Genomic DNA, 27591 nt, shown 5'->3' on the forward strand with positions numbered 1-27591 from the left:
TGGCACTGGTCTGCAGAGACCTGCCTGGTCACGTGGTGCTGGCTCTCCTTGTTCTGGCGGAGGACAGATGGGGTGACGGACTGAAGAGCAACAGGGGATGGTGGCACTAATTTTTAAGAACACCAAAACCTGATCACTAGAGAGAGAGAGAGAGAGAAACACCCTGGTTCTCACTGTCCGCGTACACAGTTCTGCAGGGATGTTATGCCCGTGCACGTGGCGGGGATGGGAGACGGCTTATGATTGCTGTGTATTGCCACAGCCCCTACAGATCTCAGCCAAGATCAGGGCCCCTTGTGCCGTGTTGGGAGGTGGTAAGGATGGTCCTTACCCCCGGACACTGACTTTTTCCGCAAGGGAGTGGTCCTCACCAAGGATGAAAGTGCATTGAAACCGGAGTGAGATCTCTCACTGCACCAGCCAAAGAGGAGGGGAGTTGTGCAGAAGTGGTGTTTACCCAAGCCAGAGAGAGGAGAGGGAGCTGCACTCCCCTGCTCCATCGTCCTTTGACCCCAGTCCATGTTATGAAAACGCTTGGGTTCCCTAACGCTGGGAAATGGTCTCTGATCACGATGGGGTGGGATGGGCTGCCACAGGGTACAAACCTGCACCTTCTATTTTTCCACTCACCTCCTGGACTCATCTTCAGTTGCTAGAAGTGACTGATGTATGGGAGGAGCAGACAGAGCAAAGCTGTGAGTGACAGAGCGGTGCAGAGGCAGTGCAGCCAGACAGATGGCAGACCCCGGACTAGAGAAGACAGGCACCAGCCCTCAGCATGGAGAGGGAGACCAGAACCTCTGAGCCCCCTGGAGTGGGGCCTGATGAGGTAATTGCTATCCCAGGTCTGGGGAGCACTGGAGTGTTTGCCCTGGGAAGGAAGGGTGCCTCTGGCTTTGGGCTTTATTTAGCGAGGGATAATGCGATGTTCTGATGCACAGGATTGCTCAGGGGAATGGAGTCAGTGGCCCATGTGATCTGCCAATGCCAGTCACATCAGGGATGTTCCCCAGGCTCCCCACCTGTGCGATCCCTTCTCACTGGGGGAGCTTTCCTGCAGACCCCGAGCAGGGATCGTTTCACACGTGGGCCTGGAAGGCCTTGTTGTGTATCTTGGCTAGTGTTGCTGTGTATGGGGATGGGGGGAGGGCCGTACTACTTGGGTGATTGCTTGGGGCCCTGCATGCCTGTGGATGCATCCCCTGTCCCCCTCAGCTCGCTGTTGGAGCCTGTGGCCAGAGCAAGAGGCAACGTGTGTTCCGATTTGGGCCACATGGGGCCCTGGGCTGGTGCAGCAGAAGGCTGCACATGCTTTTTGCCCTGAAGATTAGCCAAGGCAGAGAGAGAGGAAGGGTTGAAGCAGGGAGGGTGCTGGGGAAGAAGGCTCAGTGTCCCAGGGGAAACCAGGCAGTGTCTTCCAACCTCAGCAGCTGGAAGGAGGCATTTGCTGCCAGCGAGCGCTGAAATGGCCATTGCTAGCACAAGTCCTTCGGGATGCCCAGATCAGCCCCCCGCCCCCTCGGGGCTTGTGTGGGAGCGTTCGTGAAGTCCCTGTGTGTTTCCATTGTAATGTGCAAACCTTCACGCACACAGGACAGGGAGGATATCACCCCCGCCACTGCGGCTATTCCCTTAAATCCCTAGTCCCACTCCTGCCCCCCATCACACACACCGCTGTGTGCAGCTGCCGTCCTCCACCGCTGAGGAACATGGGAAGGAGCTTTCACTGGAAGCCCTCAGGGCCCATCAGTCATCCAGCGAGGGTTGCTGCTGGGCAAGGAATGCCCTCTGCCCTCCGCATCCCAGTGCCTTGAGCTGGGGAATTCCAGGCTGCTCTGAGACTAGCTTTGCCTGTGGGGCTCTGAATTAACAGCAGGGAGCGACGCATGGGGCATCACACAGAGCTGTTTGCCCCCCGCATGTGCTGGGATGGTCTCTAGTAGGCCCACCAAAGTCCTTAATAACAATCCCGTGTGCCTGTTGAGGGTCTCCAGGCATTTACCATGGGAGGTGTTAGCTCTGTTTTACATGGAGGAATGGAGTCTTGCCCAAGGTCACTAGGCTTAAGCTCAGGCATGCCTGGCTCCCTGGGCCCTGTTCCATCCACTGGACCATGCTGCCTTTCTGCTCCCTGCGAATCTCCGGCAGGACTGGCGCTGTGCTCCCAGAGGTGACGGGGTTGTGCTAATGTATCTGCTCCCCACACTGAGGTCCTGTCGTCTGTTTATCTCAGGGCCCAGTTCTGCTCCTCGAAGGTCAGTGGGTATTTTCCCACTGAGTTGAGTGAGACCAGAATCGGACCCTTCCTGAGCAGCAGCCTGTCTTCTTTTAAATCTGTTTGTTTACTCGGACCATCTGCAAGGGGCCGTGGCGTTCCCATGCCCGAGGGTCACGGCTCTTCAAAGCCAAGCACAGAAACAAGCACAGGATTGCACGGGGGGTTGGGTTTGGGACTCCCAGTCCCCTTTGAAATATGCCTCCCAGCCTCTGCCCTCTGGCTGGACAGCAAGTGGGTGGCTGTAATGGGCACAAGGTGGCCTGGCCCAGCGTGGGTGGGGTTTCCTGGGGGTGAGGGCAGAGCCCCTTCGGCGCAGAAGGAAAGCTAAGTCAGCTTCAGCGTGACTGTAACACAGATTTATTGCAACACCTCATCATTCTTGACCCATGGGGCCATTCAGCAAACGTGCTGCTCCCGGAGAGCCGCTGCCTCTTCCCCCAACCCCCCCAACCACTCCTATGTACAGTAAGTGCTTCATGGCCAGTCCCAGCAAGCTCACCCCTGACCTGCCACCCTGTCAAAAGCTCTCCCACCCGCTGTGTGACTGCACCCTTCCCGTCTTCCCTGTCCTTCACCTGCCGGCGGGCGGCATTGGCAAACATGCCCCTTGTTCTGTGTCCAGTGCACATGAGCACGCAGGCCAGTGACCGCTTGCGAGAGCCAGGGGCTGGGGCCGAGTTCCACAAGTCCATCTGTTGCTGTGCCGACTGAGCACTCACTGGTCTCTTGGGGACGGCCATCTGGGATGCTGCTCTTCCTCTTGGTGCAGAGGGGGGTTCCCAATGGAGAGTGCTCCCCGGGCTTGTGTTTTGCTGCCTGCCACTTGAGGGGGCTACGGCACAAGGCCAGAACCAGCCTAGTCCATGCAAGCTGCTGAGCGCCTTGTGGGAGCATTGGTCAGTCAGTGGAAATTGGGATTCAAGGACAAGTGCACGAGAGAGACGAGCTCAAGTGATTGGCTCGGACTCTCCTCTTACCTCCCCCAGTCCAGTCCTTCTGAGTGGCCCCCAAGGCAGGCGAGGTACCGTCCAGGGTTTAGATACCGACTGCCTTGCTGCTGGGGAGTTGGCCAGGCCTCAGGGCTCCTACACGTACCCCGTCAGGTTGTAGGCACTGAATTCGCTCTTAGGTTTTTGAGTATGGCTGATGGACGGCCGGGGGGTTGCCAGGGCTTTGGATTGATAGGCGCTCTGGTAGGCTGTCTCAGACTCCCGGGGCGGGCAGGACGCGGAGAGTATGCAGCCGCCAAGGAGGGTGAGCAAGGCTGAGACAATGCCCAGGTACATTGCCTCCCCCATCTCATACTTGGCACTGTCCGGGATGAGCGGGTTGTAGAAATCCCGCAGCACCACATGGGTGTTCCACACCATGGGGATGAAGCACAGCACCCCCCCCAGGATGAAGATCACCCCCCCTGTCACTGCTACCCTGTCCTTGGCAGGGGAGCCCTGGGCGAAGATGGTGCACTTCATCCCCATCGCAGAGACAATACAGGCCAGCGAGGAGATGGCGCAGGAAGTCACCATCAAAGCCTGAGAAGCCTGGATGTCGGAGGGCAGGGACAGCAGGGAGTTGTAGATATCGCACTGGGTGATGCCGGTGCTGTAGATGGCACACTCCATCCAAAGGCCCTTGGTGAAGCCCACCGCCGTCACGATGCTGGCACCGATGTAGGAGCTGTTCTTCCAATTGGGCAGGAGTGTGGTGATCACGGTGCCCAGCAACCCAAGCCCCGCCAGGATGAAGCCCACGAGCTGTAGCCCGACTGAGACCATCTTCAGTTGCTCTCCTCACCTGGCTGTGGCTGCCTGCTCCTGCCTTTCCTTGCTAGCTGCCTGGCTCCTCACCACTAGCCCCGTTCCTGTCTTTCTATTGTCCCAGCTCTTAGAGAGCAGCTCGGCGGTCTGGGCTCATCTCCTCCCCGGTCCTTGTATGCTAGGTCTGTGGGGCTATCTATGTGGGGGCGGGAGAGAGGGGAGGAGAAACTCCCTGGAAGGAAAAAAGAATCCATAGCAGATTAAATATTTACTAGAGACTCCTGAGAGATGCCAAGTGCCCTTTCACCTCCGCTATCATTTCAAACAACCTTTCGAGAGAAATAGCCCCCCAAATCATAAACTCTGCCAAAGGAGTCTAAATGTGCCTTGGTGGCAGGGCCTGGCAAAACGCCCACCTGCAGGAATGTGAGATGAATCAGAGCTTTGCTTCACATCTCCATGTTCTCTTCCAGCCCAGCTGCTGGATCAGCAGCTAGTGGCATGTGCCATTGCATTGCCTGAGCTGGGGCACCCTGCGATTAGACACTCTCTCTCTCCCGCAGCCTGGCAGGGGAATCGCTCATGGCTGCCCACAGATCCTGACCCCTCCGGCCCCCGGTATTTGAGAACACCACCTCCCCGGAGTCATCTCCGCCAGCCATCGCTAATGTCATGCACATAGGGAAGGAGCACGCTGTAAGTGCCAGGCTAGTGCCAGCTCCCTGCCCAGCCAGGCCAGTTTGAGCAGTAGTGCAAAGGCAGCCTGAGGGGTAGTGCTATCAGGATGCAAAGCCCTTCAAAACGGAGACCCTCTGTCCCTGCTCCGAGGTTCTGCTCATCTGGGATGAGCCCACTTCGGTCCCTAGGTTCAGCAGTGACTGGGCCAGGGAGGAGGCTGTGTATTTCCCTCCTGGAGAAGATCCCCTAGGCTCCCTCGCTGACTGCCTGATGGGAACAGCACTAGTGAGAAGGCGCAGCTCCAGTACGCTGTCCCTGTGAGCCCCGCTGTGGCGTCTCAGGTGACAGCAGAGACCTGACCCTTCGGAGGTGAGGGGACAGCTCAGGTCTCCATGTCCATCTCATCCTGGGCTCTCTCAGATTGCTCCCCACCCTAAGCCACAAACCTGTCTCCTCTGGGGCGCGCAGCTGCTCGGCCCCTGCCTGGCATTCGCTGGCTAACTCAGCACTTCTTAATGCTGTAGGGTTCCTGCCGCTCCTGGTGCATACAGCACAGCAACGCATAGGCCTCTGAGCGCTGGGATGGAGTGAGGAAAAGTCCCCCAACCTCCATGCTTTCTGCTCTCCAGTTACATTCTCCTCTGTGCAGGGCTCGTTCTCCTGCATTTTCTCCTGTTCCATGTGGTGTTTTCAGGTCCTGCCACCCCAGGTGGCTTTGGCTGAGCACTGAGGGGTACCTTGCCTCCTGTCGCACTAGCTTAGAGTCCAGTAGCCTACACGATCCAGTTGGGACACTCCCAGGGAAATGCCAGAGAGCGGCGGGACGGCCCTTGGGAGTGGATCTGATCACCCTGCTTGTCCCACTTTGGGAAAATCTTTATTTCGAATTCAGCCCCTTTCCCTCTTAAAACATCTTCTGAATAAGCCCATCTCTTTGCAATCAGTTGGCTCCCCAGTGGGTTTGGGGCTACATTTGGGGGTCACTGCAGTTCTGAGCTTGAGCCATAGCGTGCGCCAGCGCCTCGTGGCTGAGCCCCCCAAACCCTCAGACTGCGGGGGAGTAGAACAGGCTGTGTTCAGGATCGCTTCCTAATCTTTCCTTGGAGGGGAAGCTGAGACATGTGAGAGAGGACTGGGGCCTGAAAGGGAATGACGTCATCTGGGAATTAACTGCTGCAGAGACATGCTTCACTTTTTGTCTTTGGTTTGGTGACCAAGCAGGGCCCCAGGCCTCCAGCAGGGGGTGCTCTATTGCCTACTGACAACCCGGATTGTCACATTAGTGGGGAGAACTTAAACTTGTTGGTTGTGCTGGCCAGGTGCCCTCCCTTCTCAGGCTGGCCTTTCCGGGTCTCAGGCAAACCCTGTCTGCTAACAGCCTGGGCCACAGAGACACCTCGGTTAAGTGACTCAGGCCTTGTCTACACTACAAGACTATTTCGAATCAACTTAGTTCGAATTTGTGGATTCGACCTTATGAAGTCGAATTTGTGTATCCATACTAAATACACTAATTCGAATTTCTGAGTCCACATTCACGGGGCCAGCGTCAACTTTGGAAGCGGTGCACTGTGGGAAGCTATCCCACAGTTCCCGCAGTCCCCGCTGCCCATTGGAATGCTGGTTAGAGCCCCCAATGCCTGCTGGGGGGAGAAATGTGTCGAGGGTGGTTTTGGGTAAGTGTCGTCATTGAACCGTCAATCACAACCTCCCTCCCTCCCTCCGTGAAAGCGCCTGCGGGCAATCTGTTCGTGCACTTTTCTGGTCAGTGACAGCGCGGACGCCACAGCACTGCAAGCACGGAGCCCGCTGCGATCATCGCCGTTTTCTCCTCCTCGCACTTTATCGTCCACGTCTTCCACAGTCAGCTGCTGAGAAATTGGGCTACTTTTCAATGGTGCTGCAAGCACTGGGGGACCATAGGGGACGTTTTACAAACATCAACGTCGGGTGGCTGGGCAAGGTTCATGATGTGTGTGTTTTCAGGAACTGTGGGCTGCTCAGACGCCTGCAGGAAGGTAGTTTCTTCCCGGACCACGAAATAACTGTTGTGGATGTGCAGATGGCTATAGTCATCCTCGGGGACCCAGCCTGCCCGCTAATGCACTTGCTCATGAAGCCCTATACAGGCGCCTGGGACAGCGACAAGGAACTCTTCAAATACCAGCGAGCAGCGAGCAGCGTGACCTGTGACTGTTCAGTTTCTTTACAGAGAAGCTGAACCTGCCCGTTTCTTTACCCAGTTACTGTTGACTCTCCTCTTCGGTTACATACCCCGTTCACCCCGTTACCCCCACTTCCAGCACACGTGTAAAAATAAAATACATGTCCCATTATTACTTAACAAAGGTTTCTTTATTCATGACTTTTCGTGAAAGGGTTGAAACTGGGACGCAGGCTATGCTGGGTAGGGTGTGCGGTGATGTAAAGACCGCTTCTAAACTCAAGGAATGACAGGCTCCTGCTCCTAGAGCGGTCCGCAGTGCCGGAATGCTTCTTTCAACGGAGCCTGCCATCCCTCTTTATGGAATTCTGTGTGCGGGTGGATATGTGACCTTGTGGTGGAGGAGGACGGATACAGATTCCTCAGCTGCGTGACTCAGCGGTCCAGGACAAGGACCGCTGTATAAGATCTGTAACCGCCCTCCCCCGCTGCAAAGTCACATCTCCCCCGCCCACACAGATCCTGGAAACCACCTCCAAAAACCGACCAGGTTGCCTACTGACTGCACCGTGTGTGTGACCCGCTGCTGATCCTGCCCCCGTGTCTGTACCCTGGGAAAGGTGACTGTCCTATGCAATTAACCACCCCCTTCCCCACGCCCCCCCATTCGAACACAGTCTTCTTTGAAAAAACATAACGGAAACAGTAATTAACAGCAAAGCATTTTTATTAATTAAGTAGACAGTTAGGGGATGGGACTGGGATTGGGACTACTGTGATTCTGGAAGTGAAGGACTTCGGCAACTGTAGGGTATGAGAGCTTTTGGGTACTTGAGCACTGTGCTGTGGTGCAGTGACAGTATTCACGTCCCCGGCCGCCCCTCCTCCTGATTATTTTCGGTGAGGGGGGTATGGGACTTTGTGGCGGGGGAGGGCGGTTGCAGATACACTGCAGGGGGGCTCTGTCCTCCTGCGGTCCTGCAGAACATCCACAAGGCACCTGAGCGTGTCCATTTGCTCCCTCACTAGTCCAAGCATTGTTTCAGTCGCCTGCTTGTCTTCCTCACGCCACCTCTCCTCCCGTTCGCTGTGTGAGCGCTGGCACAGAGAGACGGTCTCCCTCCACTGGCTCTGCTGGTCCGCCTCTGCTAGGTAGCAGCCCATACGTTCCTCGAACATCTTGTCCCTTGTCTTTTTCTTTCGCCGCCTAATCTTCGCCAGCCTCTGCGAGGGGGATGCTGTGGCAGGTCTGGAGACAGTGGAAGCTGTGAGATGGGAAACAGGGAGTGAATTCCTTGCAAAGATACATTTTTGCGAACAATTAACTGAGTCTAGGCTGTCTCTGTGAATTCTGGGTTGAGACCCCTGTGCCTGCTGGGGCAGAAATCATTTTCGCGGTGGATTCTGGGTAAATGTCGCCAGTCATTCCTTCCTCCGGGAAAGCAACGGCAGACAATCATTTCAAGCCCGTTTTCCCAGATTGCCCTGGCATACGCCATAGTGTGGCAACCATGGACACTGTTTTGCCTTTTGTGTATGTCACCGTATGTGTACTAGATGCCGCTGACAGAGGCGGGCCAGCAGCGCTACACAGCAGCATGCTTTTGCTTTTGCATGACAGCAGAGATGGTTACCAGCCATATTGTACCATCTACCATACCATAAATTGGTAATAAGATGGTAATAAGATGGGCATGGTTACCTGTCCTTTTGCACTGCCCCATTTGGTGCTGTCATAAGTGCCCCTGGCCGAGCAGCCAGAGGCGCAAAAGCAAAAATTGGGAATGATTCCCTGAGTCAATCTCTCCTTTTTGGTATCTAAAAATAGAATCAGTCCTGCCTAGAATATAGGCAAGTGTACTAGATAACCACTGTATCATAGAACCAGAGAGCACAGCTGCTCTGTGTCAGATCCTGCAGAAATTATGATCTGTATGCTATTCACAGGGGGTGCTCCTGCAACAACACCACCTGTTCATTCCGTTCTTACCCCAGCCTTCCTGGGCTACCATACCATTGTCCCAACACTTGTGTGATGAAGTAATAAAGAATGCAGGAATAAGACACAGTGACTTGTTTGTGAGAAATGAGTGGAAGGAAGCCTCCAGCTGCAATGATAGTCCAGGCAGGACATTAAGGAGTGTGGATGAAGGAGCCCATCATCCCTCTGCTAGTCCAGGGGCAATTGAATCTTTTATTTACAATGAAGGGTGGGGGCTGATGGAGCTCAGCCCCCTGTTGCAATGATGAGGACGGTTACCAGCCATATTGCACCATCTGCCATCAAAAATTAGGGACAGGCGCCCTTGATCGACCTTACTGATGCTAGTCGGCATGGTTACCAGCCCTTTTGCACTGCCCCATGTGCCAATAGGCTGATGATGAGGATGGATTTCCATCATTTTGTACTATCAGCCATCCATAGCGTGGGGGGAGCAAGGATGTTGGTGTTGAGTGCTGCACCATCGCGTCTATCTGCAGCATTCAGTAAAGATAGGGTGACATGTAAAAGAGTCAACAGAGGATTGTTTTCACTTCTGGTGGTGGGTGGGGTGTGTGCGCAAATTGCCGAACTATGCCCTGACCCACCGCAGACACTGTGTTTGACCCTAGAAGCATTTGGAGCTCATCCAAGAATGCAAATACTTTTCGGAGACAGCAGGAACTGTGGGATACCTTGCGTCCTCATTCCCCCCTCCCTCCATGAGCGTCCATTATATTCTTTGGCTTTCCGTTACGCTCGTCACGCAGCTGCGTGCTGAGTCTGTGCTATGCCGTCTGTCCGTAGATTTCTTAAAAATACTTTGGACCAGGCGTAAAATTACAGTAATTAACCTAATTAGATGCAGGATTCTCCGAGCGAAATCACCCTGAGGAGGGTCACTGAAGGAGACAGAGAGCGCATGCTGCGTGAAAGCTAGCACGAACCAGAGCCCGATGCAACCGTGCTCGGGGAGGCAGTGCTCCCTGAGTACCTCATGAAAGCCTCGTGCGGAAAAATGTGCTACCACGGAGCACCCAATAAGGCAGCTCTCCTCAGGAACCTCCTGCTGATGCTTTTCGATTAACGCAAGGAGAGCTTCGTGGAGATCTCCAAGGATGATTTCTGTTCTATCCCCATATATAGAGAGCCCTCCTTTTCACACAGTTAAGATTCCTGTTATATTAAGAATAAAAGTTAACATGGTTAAAGCACTTACCGACTGCTCCTTCCCCTGATTCAGGGTCCGGGTTAATGGCCGGGGAGGGTTGTTGGGGGATCTCCGTGACGGTGATGAATAGATCCTGGCTGTCGGGGAAACCAGCGTTGTAAGCGCCCTCGCCTGCCTCGTCCTCCACAAACCCTTCCTCATCTTCCCCGTCCGCGAACATCACCGAGGAACTGGCCGTCGACACTGTCCCATCGTCAGAGTCCACGGTCACTGGTGGGGCAGTGGTGGCAGGCTCCGTAGCGTCCGTTTGCCACTTTGATTTTTTGGTAGCCTTGTCTGGGGTCCTTGGTTTTCACGCGGCGATGCGTTGCATGACGGCTGTATCCTCTGTCTGGATCATGGCTTTGGAGACCTTCTCGTAGGTCTTTGCATTCCGTTTGTTGGAGCGCAGCTCCGAAAGCACAGACTCCTCGCCCCACACACCGATCAGATCCAAGAGTTCCCGGTCAGTCTATGCCGGGTCCCTCTTTCTATTCAGAGATTACATGAACTCCTCTGCTGGAGAGCTCTGCATTGCTGCCGGTGCTGCTGAGCTCGCCCCGATGTCCAACCACGAAATGAGATTCTAACTGTCCAGACAGGAAAAGGAATTCAAATTTTCCCGGGTCGTTTCCTGTGTGGCTGCTCAGAGCATCGAAGCTCGGACTGCTGTCCAGAGCGTCAACAGAGTGGTGCAGTGTGGGATAGCTCCCGGAGCTACTAAGTTCGATTTGCATCCACACCTAGCCTAATTCGAGCTAGCCATGTCGAATTTAGCGTTACTCCACCTGTCGGGGTGGAGTACCAAATTCGAACTAAAGAGCCCTCTAGTTCGAATTAAATGGCTTCCTAGTGTAGACGGTTGAGCGGTTAGTTCGAATTAACGCTGCTAAATTCGAATTAAAGTCCTAGTGTAGACCAGGCCTAAGGCCTGGGATGTGAAGTCAGAAGATCTGGTTTCTCTTCCTGTCTCTGCTAGTGAGTTGCTGTTGACCGTGTGCAAGTCACTTAGGCCAGATGTGGGCAGCTGGAATTAATGGGTGAGTTGAGACGCCTAGGGCCTGATTTCCCAGGGCACTTAATGCCCACGTCTCTCCTGGCCACTAACGGTGTCTCCAGCTGGCACCTAAAAATGGAGATGCCTGAGTTGGTGGAAATGATATTTTGAAAATGTTGGTAGCCACCTGGCTATGCCTCGATATTCCCATCCCAACCCAGGGGTCTCTCTGCTCAGGAAAGTGCTTCATAATCTACAGAGGAAAAGCACCACCCAAGTGATGGCTCAGTGGTTTGCGCATAGGCCTGCAAAACCTAGGGTTGTGAGGTCAATCCTTGAGGGGGCCATTTAAGGATGTGGGGCAAAAATCTGTCTGGGGATTGGTCCTGCTTTGAGCAGGGGGTTGGACTAGATAACCTTCTGAGGTCCCTTCCAATCCTGATATTCTATGAGCAACTCTATAAGTGCAAAGTGTTTATAATTATGTCAGCCTAGGAGAGGTTCTGTAACTGTCCAAGGGCACTAGGGTGAGCTGCGGCTGCTGACTTCAGGTGGAGAGAGGGATCCTTTTGTTAGCAGCCCCTCATCTGGCACAAGGAGGAAACAAACTGAACATCAGTGCGGGCGCCCGCTGCTTGGCAATGGCAATAGCCCAGGCTGGGACTGTGAACGGTCCCTAAGGGCTGCTCTTGTTCTGTACTCACACTGCTGTTCGGTGCTCTGCTGGAGTATTTCTCCAGCTGCAGCCCCTCTCTCGGGCCCTCCATTGTGCCTGGATTCCGCCAGGCCCCTCCCAGCATGACACGACAACGTGGACAAGTGCATATGTGCATATGCTGCATTGTGCATATGCTTCTGGAGTTTTACAGCAAATCAATGTATTTCCCCGTCTGTTCCAAAAATCCCCACAGGTGCATTCAGAAATGGGGCCTGTCACCCCTAAAAGACATAACCATTGCAGGCCAGCTGCCTCTTTCCCTGGGAAAGTCAGCAGCAGGCTTCGACAGTAAGGTTGCCAATTTTGGTTGGACATATTCCTGGAGGTCTCATCACGTGACATAATCTTTAATTAAAGATTAATCTTTAATTCCTGGAGACTCTGGGATGATTCTGGAAGGTTGGCAACCCTATTTGAAAGCCACAAGCTGAGAGAGAATAGAACGAACCACAATTGCCTCTGGCCTGTCCCCTTTCCCTCAGAACTGCCTCTCCATCATTTTGTTGCAAGTTTTCCCAACATTTGTTTCCCTCCCAGTCACCCAGTGCCCCCACCCTCCAGCCCAGTGGTTTGATGGTATCTCAGCTGTCTACCTTTGATATTTCTATTGAGCACATCACTCTAGTATCTTGGCACTGCCCCTGTTAGTCCCAGGGCATTTCACTGGTGCCAACCGTCTGGGTCGGATCCCAGCTCTGATGTGATCTCTAGAGATGACTGCATTGTGGACTCCAAAAGTGGAGTAGACGTGTTTGTTCAAAGGACGGCTTAGGCCCTGCCAAGTGACATAGGCAGAGCAGCATCCCCCTCCCTGAAATGCAGCCAGGAAAAGAATCATAGAATCGTAGGACTGGAAGGGACCTCAAGAAGTCATTTAGTTCAGTCCCCTGCACTCACGGCAGGACTAAGCATGAAAGAGGACAGAGTGTTGAAAGCCGGCAGCAGCCTGTACATATGGCTCAGTGACACTCCACGAGTGCATTGGGACTGGGTCAGGCCAGGCCAGGAAGTGAAGAAAGGAACGAGGGGAAATCTCATACAGACAAACTGGCACCCAGAGAAAAATGCACAGTGGCTCTGAAATACTTACCGGAAATACAGGACCTGGAGGGAGCGACGGAGTAGCCCAGTGGAGATTGCACAGGGGGCACGAGTATCCAAGTGCAGGAGGACCATGTCTCCTCGGGACAGGGCGAGCAGAGAGCAGGCCAGGGCCCAGAGGATAAAGGATTTCTAGTGGTTAACTGCAGCTTTGCAAAATCCATCTGCAAATCTTAGCCTGGGGTCAGAGGCTTATTCCAGATCAGAACTAAACCCTTGAGAGGATGCAAAGCATCGAGGAGTTGGGGACACCTTTTTGTTTGTGTCCTGCCCCCCACAATTAATTAAAAATGTAAATATTTGGCAAGGGGTTTGGGGTTTATTGCCCATGTGATTTCGTGGGGGGTGGGGCAGGGAGGACAGAGCAAGAAGATGGTTTGGGGCAAAGCTGAAAAGTGCAATTCCCTGCAGAGTTTGGGGTGCTGATTTGGTGCAGCCTCCAATCGGTGCCAAAGTAGGAAATTGACTGGGCGTGGCATGACGCAGATGGTGAGAGCTGCCCGTGGTGGTGGAGAGAAGGTGGGACTCTTACTGGTGAGTACAGGATTGCCCCTAAACCTACAGAGCTGATTTTAGATAGCAGCATCCCATAAGCATCCCTTTGAATTATCTCAGCCAGTGCATGGGGAAGTGTCTCGAAACTGAAGGTGAATTAGACACAGTGGTGGCAAAATGTAAGAGTTCTTGAGTCAGTGCAAGTGTCGTTTGGCTACTGCTCTCATACCTCCATCCACACATATGCATCATTGTGCCCCCATTAGATCCTCTGGTGGCATAGCCGTCAGCACACGGGTTTTCCTTGGAGAGCTGCCATCAAGGCACTGGCCAGCTGCAGCCCCACTTAGCTTATAAACTCAGATTCTCAAGATCAAAGATCACAGGGATACTGCTGCAGGCATGGTACTTCTGTCACCAGTATAATGGCAGATCTGCTGTAGATAGGCCAGGGCTCTGCAAACTCTCAGCCCCATGGGGTGTGAGAAATCCAGACCCATCAGGCAAGCAGAAAGGGGGTGTATGACCCTGTGACCTTTGTCTGACTCTGTGCTACAAACTCCGAAGTGTGCTGGGTCCAAAGGTCTGGAGAAGTGACAGCTAAGCAGAGTGTGCCAACACCTTCCCAGGCCAAGCTGTCGCCTGTGAAAAGGGCAAGAGAGACCATTTGGGAGGCTGAGGTGTGAAGTCTCCCATTTAGGCTACACTTTCCAGACTCCTGTCCACTCCGCTGATCCTATCTTTGCTGGTGCTAGACATGAGATGGGTTAACGCTGCTACGGGGTCCTGGCAAGTGTGATCAAAGAATCGCTGCACTGACAAAGCAGCCGGTACGGCCATACATCAGACCTGTCTAACCTCAGGGTTGGGGCTTTCCCAGGGCCTCAAACCTGCATCCAAATCGCAGGCTCTTTCGTGTGAAAGTGACACTGAGTAGCGAGGAGGAGGGATAGAGAGAGAGCCCTGTTAGGCTGCAGAGGAGAGCGTTGGTGAGCAATGGGACCTGCTGTTGGTGGGAGTCGCTGAAAGTCGGGAGCTGGCGTTTTAAAGAATTCCTGTCAGTGTTTTTGCTTTGTCAAGAGAAGCTGTAGGGCCAGGGGAGTGGTCACCATGGCCAGTTTCCATTCACAGGAAGCCAGGCGGTAGATGGGGGTGATGCTGGAAGGAATTGGGCTGGAACCAGGGGTGAGCTGGAGCTGGTTTGCATCGGTTCGCACGAACCGGTTGTTAAATTTAGAAGCGGTTTTAGAACCGCTTGTAAACTGGCTTCCCTGCGAGAGAAGCTTTGATGGGCTCCGGTCGGGAAGCCTGTAATTCCTCCTCCTGGCCACCAGGGGGCGCTGCGCTGCGGGAGCCATGTGGGCTGTCTCCTGGCCCTGTTGCTGCTGCTCCTTGGACCTCTGGCCGTGGGGCTCCTGCTGCTACGTGGTGGGGTCCCAGCTGCTCTGCTGGACCTGGGCTGCGTCCTGCTGCTTGGGCTGCTCCCAGCCGCTCTTCCCACCCCCTGCCCACAGCCAGCTCCTGTTGCAGCCAGCCTGTGTCACACCCCCTGCCTCCAGCTAGCCCTGTCCCACGCCCCTGTCTGCAGCGAGCCCCATGTCCACTGGTGCCCTGCAGTTCGCAGGGCAGTAACCCTGCACACCTGCTTCAATGAGGGGGGCAGGGAGCAGCTGGCACCCACACATGTGCACACCCTAGGGTGACCAGACAGCAAGTGTGAAAAATCAGGACAGGAGGTGTGAGGTAATGGGAGCCTATATAAGAAAAAGACCCAAAAATCAAGACTGTCCCTATAAAATTGGGACATCTGGTCACCCTAGCACACCCCAAGGGAGTGGCGGTGACCCACATGTGAAACAGAGCTCATTTCTAGTTCAGGCCCATCTTTTTAAAAAAGAACTTTAGGTAGGGTTAACATACATCTGTATTTTCCCAGAGATGTCACGCTTTTTGGTTCTTAAATCGCTGCTCCCGGGAAAATACGGACGTATGGTAACCCTATTGGTACAAAAAATACATACTGTGGCACATCCCTTAAATCAGAACTTTTTATAGGGAACCGGTTGTTAAGATTTTAGCAGCTCATCACTGGCTGGATCCCATGACAGGGCAGGTTGCTATGGTGTGCAGTTGTCAGGCCCCCCTCACGTGACCACAAGTTGATTTAATGACTAGTTTATAGGGTGCTTTAGAGCCCAGGTAAGGAGACAATGTCCCTGAACCAAAGAGCTTGCAAACGACAACAGCCAAGTCTAGACCAAGGGAGGTGGAGAAGGGCTGCACTGGTGATGGCAAAGGGATTGAGCTGGGGCATGTGCGTACGGCTTGTTTGTACTGTGGTGGTTGTATAAAATATAATGTGAGCGGGGGGCGGACAGGTGTGGGCAGGGAGGCCAAGCTGTGGGGTGGGTCGGTAGGGCAGCACTTCCCTGCCTAGCCAGGCATGTGAGGTTTGGCTGGAGTGGCAGGGGAGGGAGGTTTCCAGGTGTCACAGGGTGACTGGGCCCTTGAAGAGGGAGCAGGGGCCAGTGCACCCGGGGCTGCTGACCTGCTGTGCCTTTGGCGTTTACAGGGAGGCACTGGGGCCTTTGTAAAGAGGAATGGGGCAGAGGGCTGCAGACGCTGTGAGGCTCCTGCAGGCTGCAGAGAGCTGCTATCCGTGGAGCCCACTCAGCCTAGAGAGGTAAGGGCTGAGAGCCAGGTGAGCAGGACTCGAAAGGACTGGAGCCAGGGAGGGCTGGGAGTGGCTTGCCAAGGCAGGGAAGTGCTGCAGAGAGCAGATCAGGGAGAAAAGAGAAGCCCCAGGACTGAGCACTGTGTGATTTAGGCCATTAAATTAGCCCCTAGGAGAAGGGGCGCTACTGGGGGGAGTTAATAAGGGGTGCAAAGAAGAGACCGGAGGCAGGCTGCTGCTGAGGCACACCAAGCCGGAAAGGGGGTGCTGTGGAGCAGGTGTGCCATTCTAAAGCGCCCCCTTCTGGCCTGCTGTGGCTCGGCAGCGCCCTGGCTCAGGTTGTGGGTTGTCTGCCCAGGGCTAGCCTGTAGGGCCTGATTCTCCATAATTCTGGGCAGCTGTGTCTCTTGCTGACTCCAGGTGGAATTATGGGCGCTTAGCCCCTCTGATTATTGAGGTGTCGGAGTGGAAGCTGCTGGCTGGGAATGAGCTTGGGTTTGGTACACAGGGCACTCCAGGGGGATGGAAGGCTCTGTATTAAGAAGAGCATGTGTCCCACACCACCAAGAGTTGGCCCAAGACAACATTGGGAGTGGGCCAAGTCATCCAGCTGGGAGGTGTCCATTCCTCCTGAGCAACCCTACAATAACAACTCAGGCTCCTGAACAGGATGGAGGAAAACAAGCTGAAAGGCAACAGTTGTCCATCCGGTATCAGAAACAATGGGGAGGACAAAACGGGGTTTGCGCCCACTGAACTCGATGGCAGAGCACCTCATGCCGGCAGTGAGAGCAAGATGGAGTCCTGGGTGAGGATGCCATGGCTAAGGCTGAAGTGCTTCCACACAGAGCTCAGCAATGCCCAGGGTGTGTCGGCTCAGCGCTCGCTCTCTTTACTCCACGGCAGGCCCATGTTTTCCTAACCACTCTCTCACATCTGTGCACCTCACAACCTTAATATATTTAGCGTCCTAACGCTCCTGGGAGGCAGGGAAGGGCTGTTACCCCCATGTCTCCCCAGCCCTCTGGTTTGTGTGTGCAAATGGCATTTGCATGTGCAGCCTGGCTAGGCAGACCCCGATGGCTGGAGGGAGGAGCGTGAATGCACACGCAAGCTGGAGTGCCCCTAAACACAGATCCAAAGCATTGTAAACTGGAGCAGAGGGGATCCTGAAAATCTGCGCCATGGTGTCCATCTGTCTGGTGCGTACAAATAACCCCGATGTGATCCCCCTCTCTCCCAGTGTAACAACGGCAATGGGGCACTCAGGCTAGTTCCCAGAGGCTGCAGGGCTCTCTGGAGCAGGGTAGCGGGGAGGGGAGGAAGACGGGGGATCTGGACTGACTGGCTGAAATACCTCTCTCAGCAGCAGCCTTCTCTGCCCTCCCCAGGGTTTGTTATTCTAAGACTCCTGGCCCAAATGAGAAACAAATGGGGAAATGTAACAAGCCCTGCACAGGCTGCCGTGCAGGCAAAGGCCTAACCACCATCACAAATGGGGGGCAGAGGGGAGCCCCAGGGGTGACAAATTGTGTTCTCCAGAAGGGCCCAGCAAAGCCTGGAGTGCTCGTTCCCAGAGCTGGAGCATTTGGGACAGCTGGACGCAGAAGGCAGAGGCTGGACGGGACCATTTGCTATTTTCTTTCCTTCTCCCACATTGAAGGCATCTTAGGAGAGGGGGCTGACCCGTGACCCCACTTTGCCTCCTGCCCCCATCCCCACCCTATGTGTGTTTCTAATCCGAGTCTCACCCAATGATGAGAATAGCAAATGGGGAAGAGGCAGATCTTTGGAGTGGGTCTCCTGGGATAAAGTGGGGCATCCTACAACCTCATGTTTAGGTTGCTTTTATTTATCTCTTTGCACGCCCTACATCAGCCAGGACCCATGTGCTTCTTGGTGTGACGCTATGCTGAGGCTGAGGGGGATGGTTGCTGACTCTGTTTCGAAATGAATGACAGTTAATCTGGGGTTAGAATAAGGACAGAGAATGGAGGAAGAGGGGTGGGAAGCAACTGGCATGGAGTCCCCTCCAGATCAGACCCTCAAACGGAACGTCCCTGGAAAGAGGTTTATTTTCCCTGCTGTACAACACCCAGCGGCAGCTCTGCACAGTGGGCCTTGTTTGGAATCAGACGCATGCTGTTTCCCTGCCTGCCTGCGTCAGTTTCCCCTAGTCTCAGCTGGCAGGTGCGTGATGTGAAGTGCCCCATAGCCCATGCTCCCGTATGGATAGCCACATGGCACCCCAGCCCCAGGGGTTGGGGATGGGGGAGAGGCCCAGCACAGAGGAGGTAACATTTCGGGCCTTATAGCACCTGAGCAAACACGGTTGGGAGGGGGAATAACCCCCGTGACTCCCCAGAGGCCGAGCAGCACTGATCCCCTAAATGTGCCACAAAAAGACCAGAGAGCAGGCCCCTCATGTTTGGAATCAAAGGGCAGTCGGAGGCACTGGAGCAGCCAGCATGATGGGACGGGAGGGGGTTGGCCAGCGCTGGGGTCCCATCCATGCACTGAATCCCCAAGTTCTTTCCCTTGATTATGTCTGTTGAACAAGCAGTGGGAGCTGGGTCGCCTCCATGGCAGGCTGCTGTGTGAATGGACAGGTGCAAGGACAGCATCAGTCCAGTGGCCATGTGGGCCCAGAAAGGAGACATCTCATGGCCATCAAAGCTCCCACTGACTTGCAGAGTGACCTTGAGCAAGTCACATATGCTCCGATCTTCAGACGAGTTTAGGCACCTAACTCCCACTGAAATCCCCTTGACATGGGAGCTAGGTGCCTAAATACCTTTGGGGATGTGGGCCTTTCCCTCCCCATGTCTGAGCTTCCTCCACTGCAAAATGGGGCTGACGATGCAGCCTAGCTAATGATTTTATACTGCCGGGCTGCCCATCATCCTTGTATGTGGGCACCTTCCCTATGAAATTGACAGCAAATGGGGAGGTTGCTAGGGGACTTGGGATCTCTGGCCTGGCTCCTTCGGAAGCGTCCCATCTCAGCTTGGGCTACCCTTTGGTTTGTTTTATTGATCTCCCCTTTGTAAAGGGCTCGGAGAGCTGCAGCTGGCGAGTTCTCTGGTAATGGTAGATACTGGTGGGGGGTAAACTTTAAATGACGTTTTACAGAGCTGAGGAGCAGCTTGTCCCAAGAAGTCGAGTACCGAGTATTAACAATCAGACACGAGTGAGCTGCTGCACTGAAAGCAGGGACTGCTTCGTAGCTTGAGACTCTTGTGCGATCAGTGGGTGTGATGCACAGACACTTTATAGCTAAGCAGCATGCTCAGTCCTGCAGTGCTCAGCTCAGAAATACTCACGACAGGCATTTTCTGTTGTTGGATTGTCCATAGGATCCTTTCCCCAGCTTCTTGTTCCAGGGCCAATGATTGCTTTGCCAGGAGCAGTGGCCAACCCTAGGGTTGGAGCGGCCTGTTGAAGTCGGATCCCTGCTCTGTGACCATGGACAGGAAAGAACCGGAGTGCTGGCTTCCAGACATGCAGCCTCGGAGGTGAGTGAAAAATCAGCTGCCACAGTGTGGAAGGGCCCAGCATGCGCCTGACTTGATACAGTTCCGAAGGGGAGACCGTGCCCCCAACCCAGCATTAGGCTGTCTCGGGGCTTGCAACGTCCAGCGATTCAGGTGCTCTTAGGTGCGCCGTGTGCAAAGTCCCTCCCTGCATGTTTGTCCAGGCTGTGCTGACTCAGCAGGGTACATTCCCTCCAACTCCTTCCTCCGGGCCCAAAGGTGGGGCTGGGGGAGTGGGGGCTGTGGCCCCAGCCTGGCGGTAGAGATTTCCCAGGGCTGGGTGAAGGGGAAGCTGGCCCGGCGCAGGGCGGGAGGTGGAGATGTCACTGCAGAGTCAGTGTTAATCGGAGGAGGCCCGTAACAAATCCTATTAGAGCTTCATTAGGGCCCCTTTGGGGCTATAATTATCAGAGGCTCCCTCTGGTGCTGCAGATACTAGAGCAATGCCTCTTCAAGGCCAGATGGGAGGGGTCGGGTGACAGGCAGACTGGGAAGCATTGGGGCGTGGGGGTGTGTGAGACACGGGGCCTGGTTGGTCCCAGCCTCATGCCCTGTGCAGCATATCCCCTGTACGGAGCAGGGGTGAGATGGTGCTGTTCAGCCCTGGGCCGGTTTTGCACGCCCTTTGCACTGTCAATGGGGGTGGGGAGGGGGACCAGTGCTGGGAAGGCAGCTCTGGCAGGGGCTTAGTGGAGGGTGCATGGACTGTCCACCCTGGGCGGGTGAGAGGGCTCTGCGCGGCTGGTCTGCCAGGAAATTCCAGAGTCCCGCTCCCCAGGGAGCCCCTGCTAATGGCCCAGCACCTGCCGGCAATGCCCAGCTGAAAACAAACTCATTTAGGGAGACGCACAGGGCTGCCCCTAGCAGCGGCATAGCCTCATGCCAGGCTGGGAGGACAGAGTGCTTGGGAAAGAGAATCTCTCCTGCAGAGCCGCGGGGCTGGGTGGCGGGAGCTGGTTCCCTGAAGGTCCTGCAATACACAGAGCTAGACAAAAGCAGGGCCTGTCATCCCCAGCTGCAGTGGGGCTGCCCCATTGGTCACCCCTGCTGAATTATCCATCCTTCTCTTGCCAGAGCACACAGGCCTAGGGGGACCTGGCTGCCTTGTGATGCTCCAGAGGCGCCAGCTGCCTGTTTCTCCCGCAATCATAGCATATCAGGGTTGGAAGGGACCTCAGGAGGTCACCTAGTCCAACCCCCGCTCAAAGCAGGACCAATTCCCAACGAAATCATCCCAGCCAGGGCTTTGTCAAGCCGGGCCTTAAAAACCTCTGAGGATGGAGATTCCACCACCTCCCTAGGTAACCCATTCCAGTGCTTCACCACCCTCCTAGTGAAATAGTGTTTCCTAATATCCAACCTAAACCTCCCACATTGCAACTTGAGACCATTGCTCCTTTTTCTGTCATCTGCCACCACTGAGAACAGCAATCAGTGATGCAGTGATGCAGCTCAGCCCCAGAGGAGGAGCAGGGCTGCTCCTTGCGCTCCTACATCCCAGACAGCAAATCCTTTTGACTACGTGCATCCAGCCCCGCACGGTGCTGCTGGGGCTGAATCTCTGGGCTGCCCTGGTGCTGTCCAGCCTGCAGAGCAGTGGCCTGACCTCAGTGCAGTCAGAGCAGGGACTCTAAGCCCAAGGCCTGCCCCTGCCCTGTGTGTGTCCCTGGCAGCTGGATGGGGCCCGCAGTGAGAAACCCGCCATTGGTACCAAGCCAGGCCCGCTTCCCTATTTACCGCTTTGTTACAGCCCTGAATTCTCTCGCCTCTCTCCCCTCCCCTCCTCTGTTCCTTGTCCCCCTCCCTCTCTTTCCTTCTGGCCCTCTCTCCATTAGCTGTGCCATCCTGCACAGACCCATTTCCTCCCCATGTTACTGCCCCCCGTCCCCTCCCTTAGGGTAATGCGGACAAAACTCCTAATCACCCTCATTAATTGTCCCCTCCCCGCTCCCCCTGACCCCCTGGGGCATTTCTCACAAATGGTGTCTAACTTTTCCCTTCTGTGTTTTGTTTTTCCACTGGAGCTGACGGTTCCCCCCCAGCCTCCCGCTGAGCTGCTGTTTACTCAACTGGGGCATGTTGGACACCCTGGGACCTCCTGCTCTCCCCCCTTCCCCAGCCCCGACCAGGCTGGGATGGCTATAAAGGGCTCCTGGGACAGGCGAGAGAGAGAGACCTCGCTCCTTCGCCAGCTCACTTCATGGAAGCTTCTGTCCACGCTCCCCTCGGGCTGGCCGGCTGGCTCCAGGGCCCCCTGGGTGCCTGGGGCTGCGGGCGCCCTGTGCAGGGCCGAGAACAAGGCGGAAGGTAATGAGGCTCTTGTGGCCACAGTGCCCATTGCCCGCTCTGTGGCTGGCACAGCTGAGTCGGAGGAGACGGGGCTGGCAGAGCGGGGAGCGTGGTGCTCCATGTCGCTGCTGTTGGCAAAGGGGTGAGGGGGGGGTTCATACGGAATGGGGTGCATCTGTCTGTGATTGTTAATAAGGGCTTTGTACTTCTCTCCCATTCTGCCCTGGGGGCTCAGAAACAGGCCCCTCAACCCCCATGTCCAAACCCACCTTCCAGATGGGGAAACTGAGGCCCAGAGGGAACACCTTGAGACCGTGCCAGAGGAGCAGGATGCAGGGACTCTCCTGCTGTCACCGCTAGCCCTTAACCCCTGAGCTCTACTTTTGGGGGAGTGTTAGGGTGGGGGCTGCAGTGCAGTGCTTTCCCCTGCCCCCCCCATCCCTTGGCACTGAAAAGCATAGGGCTTCTGAGGCAGTCCCCCCAGTCCCCTGGCAGTGAAGCCGCTGGCAGTCTAGGGGCAGGGTCTGTCCACAAACAACAGATCCCCCAAAGCGGGGGAGGCAGAGGGCTGGGGACGGGCTGTGTTTGTGGATGGGGGCGGGATGCAGGATGAGGGATCTTAGTGCTGAGAACACCCTCGCCCTGTGTGGGCACGCGGGCGCTATGGGCCGGCATTTGCCTTGGTGCTTGTGCAAAGCCACGGCTCTGTCAGCTGTGACGAGCTGGGGCTTCTCAGCACGATAGCGCCCTGGGCCTGCTGACCACTCCTTGTCTCACTTTGCAGATCCCCACCTCTCTGGAGACCCTGGCTTCCCACTGCAAAGGACCTGTGCAGGCAGAACAGGGACCAGACAGACCCGGTGAGTTTCACCCTCCCTGATCAGAGGGTATCCAGCTCAGCCCAGCCCCAGAATTCACCTGGTCCCTCTGGGGCTCAAGGTGGGTCGGAAGGCAGGGTTGGGTGCTCGCCCTTCACCTCTGCATCACAGCATCCCTAGGGTGAGCAGCCTCGTTCCCGAGGTATTTCCCCTGGGTTCTTTTGCCATCCCCAACCCCTGGGGTTATTGCATTCAGCTCTGGGCCCCACACTGCTGGTTGCTGTCCAGCAGGGACTGATCGGAGCTCCAGGGAGCTGGCCTTGGGTGACTTCCAGCTCTGGATTCTGTTTCCATGAGGCCCAGGGCTTCAGCTCGCCTGACGGGACACACTGCAGAGTGGGAATTTAGGATGGAGCTCGTGGGAAGCTGCCTGGCTGTGAGATTGGGGGAGCTGGGGCTGGACAGCACCTGACAGGGCCGGATCCTGTGCTGGCCCCAGGAGATGGACAGGCTGAGCTGCTGGGCCTTTTCCACCTCTAACCTCTGAGCTCCACGGGCTCGCTGGGCTGCACACAGGGACAGGAGCAGAAAAGGACTGAGGGGGGTGTGAGGTGGGAGCCAAGCAATGTTATTCTGAGTGCAGGGCCTGGCATCCTGATGCATGGGATTCTTTGAGTAGTCTCCATTCACATCCCACTGGAGGCTAGTGGACCGACCTCCCCTGGCTGGCACCTCCTGGAGGCTGGCGGGTGGGGCAGACCTCCCCAGCTGGTGCCCCCTGAAGGGGGCAGGCAGACACCCGCCCCGGCTGGTGGAGGCTAGTGGACAGAGCCCCCCGGCTGGAACCCCTTGGAGGATGGCAAGAAGCCAGTCCCCATGCTGGCATCCCTGGAGGCTGGTAGGCAGACCCCCCGGGCTGGTGCACCTTGGAGGCTGGCAGGCAACCCCCCCCATGCTGGCACCCTGGAGGCTGGCAGGCAGACCTCTCTGGAAGCCAGGGCACCTTCCCTCACCCCTCCCAGCTGGCACAGTCTCTCCTTTTGAAGGCAAGCGGCTGTGAAGTGAGCCCCCTCCCTGCAGTGGGTAGTGTAGGCCAGTGCCAGGCTGGCTCCTCTGCTGGCAGGGCTGGCTCTCCCTGGGTAGCTGCTGTGGGGGATTAGATTTCAGAGGGCTCTGGGTGGTGGTAAAGGGACGCCTCTTCCCTGGCCAGGGCCGGGATTCCTCAGGGGTTAGTGGCGCTGGGCAGGGGTTTGGCATGGGTGGGAGATTACAATGGATAAAGGCCTCCCGAGGGTAGAGCCAGCTTCCTCCCTGGCCCTCTTTGCTGTGGGCACCAGGGAGTGTGTTCAGCAAGGCTGGGGTGGGCGGAGGAGGCCGAGCCACATCCCCTCAGTGGGCTCACTTCTCAGCGTGGGTGGCAGCCAGCCGGAAGGAAAGGAAATCTGCTTTGCTGGGTGTGATCCCCCAGGGATGGGGAGCAGCCAGCATGGCCTCCCTACTCCCTGCACTGCTCATGTGCCCTGCCCCGTTGGAGAATACCAGCAGGCAAAGGAACCACAGAGCCCAGGAGAGACGACAAAGCCCCAGAAGGGCAGCTGGCTCCTCATGCCAAGGCTGCTGTCCTGGCCGGGCTAGCAACAGGGCTCCCCACCCTCTGCTGGGAGCAGGTCCCACAGCCTCCCCCATCTCTCGAGCAGGAACCTTTCCCTGCTATTCAGCCTAAACGTCCCCTCTCTTCATCTCATGCCATTGCTTCTACTCCTGTCCTGCCCGATCCCACAGAGAAAGTACAGGACACTCCAGAGCTGGGAAAGGACCCACGTCCTCTCCCGGCCAATGCAAGCTGGTCCCTGCAGCGCATGCATCAGTGCTGGGTCTGGGTCTAACACAAGAACAAGGGGACGCTGGTGGGAGGAAAGTTCAGAACTGGTTCAAGGAAATACTTTCCTTCAGGGCACCATGCAGGACTCTTACTACTGGGGGTAAGGATGCCACTCTCCCTGTGGGGAGGTTAGTCCCTATCTCCCTGCTTGCAGGATCTCCCTCTGCAGCAGCTGGTGCTGAACATAAAAAATTAAGAGTCAGACCAAAGGTCCATCTAGCCCAGTATCCTGTCTTCCGACAGTGGCCAATGCCAGGTGCCCCAGAGGGGATAAACAGAACAGGTAATCATCAAGTGATCCATCCCCTGTCACTCATTCCCAGCTTCTGGCAAACAGAGGTTAGGGACACCATCCCTGCCCATCCTGGCTAATAGCCATTGATGGACCTATCCTCCGTGAATTTATCTAGTTCTTTTCTGAACCCTGTTACAGTCTTGGCCTTCAAAACATCCTCTGGCAGGGAGTTCCACAGGTTGACTGTGCATTGTGTGAAGAAATATTTCCTTTTGTTTGTTTTAAATGTGGTGCCTATTAATTTCATTTGGTGACCTCTAGTTCTTGTGTTTTGAGAAGGGGTAAATAACACTTCCTTATTTACTTTCTCCATACTAGTCAAGATTTTATAGACCTCTATCATATCCCCCCTTAGTTGTCTCTTTTCCAAGCTGAAAAGTCCCAGTCTTAGTAATCGCTCCTCATACGGAAGCCATTCCATACCCCTAATCATTTTTGTTGTCCTTTTCTGAACTTTTTCCAAGTCCAATATATCTTTTTTGTGATTGGGTGACCACATCTGCACGCAGTAGTCAAGATGTGGGCGTACCATGGATTTATATAGAGGCTTACTATCTATGCCTTTCTTAATGATTCCCAACATTCTGTTCGCTTTTTTGACTGCTAGCCCCTGCCAGAGACAGGCCATGTGGAAACTAGCCTCTGATCTAGTCTGATGAGGTGGGTGGGGTCATATCTTTTATTGGCCCAACTTCTGTAGGTGAGAGATATTAAGATAATAGAAGACATGACCTCACCCACTTTGTCTCTGAACTCCTGAGGCCAACCCAGCTACAACACCACTGCAAACAACAATGTCCAATCTTTGATCTAGGCTGGTGGGTCCTGTGTGCCGGAGCTGCCCCTGCTTCCCTTGAGAGATGACCCCATGGCACAAGAGATCCCACTGGCAGGCCAATCTTTCCTGCTAGTCAAACTAACTTTTCCTTTGCTTAGTTACATCCTATTCTTCCCAGCTAGAGACCCTCGGACTCTCCCGGTGTACCTACTACATCCCCCATCCCTGCCCCTGGAATCCCATCAGTCCCCACAGGGATCCTAACTCGCCCCCATCCCCCATGCTGGGGGGAGGCTGCAGCGTAGGTGCTGAAGGCATGGATCCGAATTCCTGTTCTGTGTTTCCCAAGGCCCGCGGCAGTGAGATGCTGGTGGATGGTGGCTCAGGCAAGGCATCAGCACTGTTCCGGCACCCCGTCAGGTACGTGCACCCTACAGTGCCAGCACGCAGGCTGCTTGCTTCTCTGCTCTGGGGGGGTAACCAGCACTCATGGTGCTGGCTAGAATGGAGCGTCAGCTTCTTGCACCTGACTCGGCCAACACCCCACTGGCCATCCCTGCAGCGCCCCCCTGCTTGGCCAGTCCCGCCCTACCTTTGCCCCATAGCTCTGCTGAGGCCCTGCAAGCCTGTCTTGCAGCCCCACTCCTGCTACTCTACCACTGGGCTCTCCCTACACAGCTGTGCCGACACCTCTCACTCCTGACCTGCAGCCCCCTGCTAGCCCGGTGCTGGGCCCCATGCAGGATGTGCTGCCCCTTTCACACCCCTGGGCTTTCCAAAGAGGAAGCGAAGGAACCTGTATTTCTCAAGTGTGTTTTTCCCACAGACTCTTCTGGCCCCGCTCCAAGTCCTTTGATTACCTGTACAGTGAGGGGGAGAAGCTGCTGAAGAACTTCCCCGTGCAAGCCACCATCAGCCTCTATGAGGACTCCGACAGCGAGGAGGAGGAAGAGGAGGAAGGCTGGGGGGAGGAAGGGCAGGTGGAGGAGGGGGGGCAGCAGGTGGAGGAGTCTGTGTTACAGCAGGAGGCAGGCTGCCATCAGGAGCCAGCTGGGGCCAGCCAGCCAATAAAGCTGTGTCTGAAGTGACCCCCACAGTGCCCAGCGCACCTGGGCAAGACTCAGCTGTGGGGATAAACGCCACACCACCTTCCCCGGTGCTGCCGGTAAAGGAGCTTGCCAGAGACTCCACCCCACGGTGCTGGGACCCCAGCCCTTGCCGCCCTACACCAGGGTGTGTGTGTGCGGTGATGGGGGCCAGAGGGTTGTTTGGAAGCATTTTCAGGTCTCTCCACTAGGGGGCACAGTTCAAACTCCAAGATGGTCCTGCTGGAGGCGAGAGGCCCCCGCGCCTGTCCCAGGTGAGCAGTCAGAGCTCGGGGCGGCCGAGCTAAGTGTCTGCCAGGGAGAGGACTCTCCCATTCCAAACCATGACCTCCCCTGAGCAATGCCTGCCTAGTGCTGGGGAGCGGGGCTGAGCCGAGGGCAGAGGCCAGCTTGCCCTGCTGCACCAGCCCCTTTGGGAGCCGGGTGAGGGGCCTCAAAGAAGCCTGCCCAGACAACACTGCGGGAGCTGGGCTCAGAGCGAGTGTTCCAGCCTGCTCCCCATAGCCCCAAGGGGGTAATGCCCCCACTGGGGGCGCTGGTGCCCAGGTGGAGCTCAGCTGTGCCCCTGGGTTTTAGGCTCTATGTTCTGGGGGTTACTGTATAGCAGGGCATTGAGGAGTGAAATAAAGCGTGTGATGCTCTAACATCAGGGTTCATGGCGCTCTGGAGTCCATGGCCAGGAAATCTGCCTGCCATGGGGAAGCGGGCATATGTGTGATGGAGGGAGGGATGTGGGTGGGGGAATGACCTGGTGGGAGCAGGGCAGGGTCATCAGTGTGTCCAACAGAAGATGGGGAGGATGGGACGCGGGGGGGCCCACAAGGCAGAGGGAAGTGC

General features: G+C 55.7%; 2 protein-coding genes across 2 annotated transcripts; one reads left to right on the top strand and one right to left on the bottom strand.

Moving 5' to 3' along the window:
* The first annotated feature begins 549 nt into the window (after window positions 1–549).
* RIPPLY1 (ripply transcriptional repressor 1) lies at window positions 550–27403 on the top strand. The gene is made up of 6 exons (XM_045031316.1): window positions 550–829; window positions 19410–19568; window positions 21611–21893; window positions 22660–22735; window positions 25998–26068; window positions 26475–27403. The coding sequence occupies exons 3-6, from the start codon at window positions 21787–21789 to the stop codon at window positions 26734–26736; spliced, it is 516 nt and encodes a 171-aa protein (XP_044887251.1). The 5' UTR covers window positions 550–829; window positions 19410–19568; window positions 21611–21786; the 3' UTR covers window positions 26737–27403.
* Window positions 2620–4223, bottom strand: CLDN2 (claudin 2). The gene has a single exon (XM_045031315.1). It carries the CDS (start codon window positions 4051–4053, stop codon window positions 3364–3366), a length of 690 nt encoding a protein of 229 aa, XP_044887250.1. The 5' UTR covers window positions 4054–4223; the 3' UTR covers window positions 2620–3363.
* Window positions 27404–27591: the final 188 nt, after the last annotated feature.

This window comes from Mauremys mutica, chromosome 9, assembly GCF_020497125.1.
Source record: "Mauremys mutica isolate MM-2020 ecotype Southern chromosome 9, ASM2049712v1, whole genome shotgun sequence".
Classification (NCBI taxonomy): Eukaryota; Metazoa; Chordata; order Testudines; family Geoemydidae; genus Mauremys; species Mauremys mutica.

What these genes read in the sequence shown, in the direction of transcription:
- CLDN2 (XM_045031315.1), bottom strand. Translation starts at nt 4,053, where the DNA reads ATGGTCTCAGTCGGGCTACAGCTCGTGGGCTTCATCCTGGCGGGGCTT.
- RIPPLY1 (XM_045031316.1), top strand. Translation starts at nt 21,787, where the DNA reads ATGGAAGCTTCTGTCCACGCTCCCCTCGGGCTGGCCGGCTGGCTCCAG. An exon ending in ACAGGGACCAGACAGACCCG is followed by an intron (nt 22,736 to 25,997) that starts GTGAGTTTCACC and finishes GTGTTTCCCAAG; the next exon opens with GCCCGCGGCAGTGAGATGCT. An exon ending in CTGTTCCGGCACCCCGTCAG is followed by an intron (nt 26,069 to 26,474) that starts GTACGTGCACCC and finishes TTTTTCCCACAG; the next exon opens with ACTCTTCTGGCCCCGCTCCA.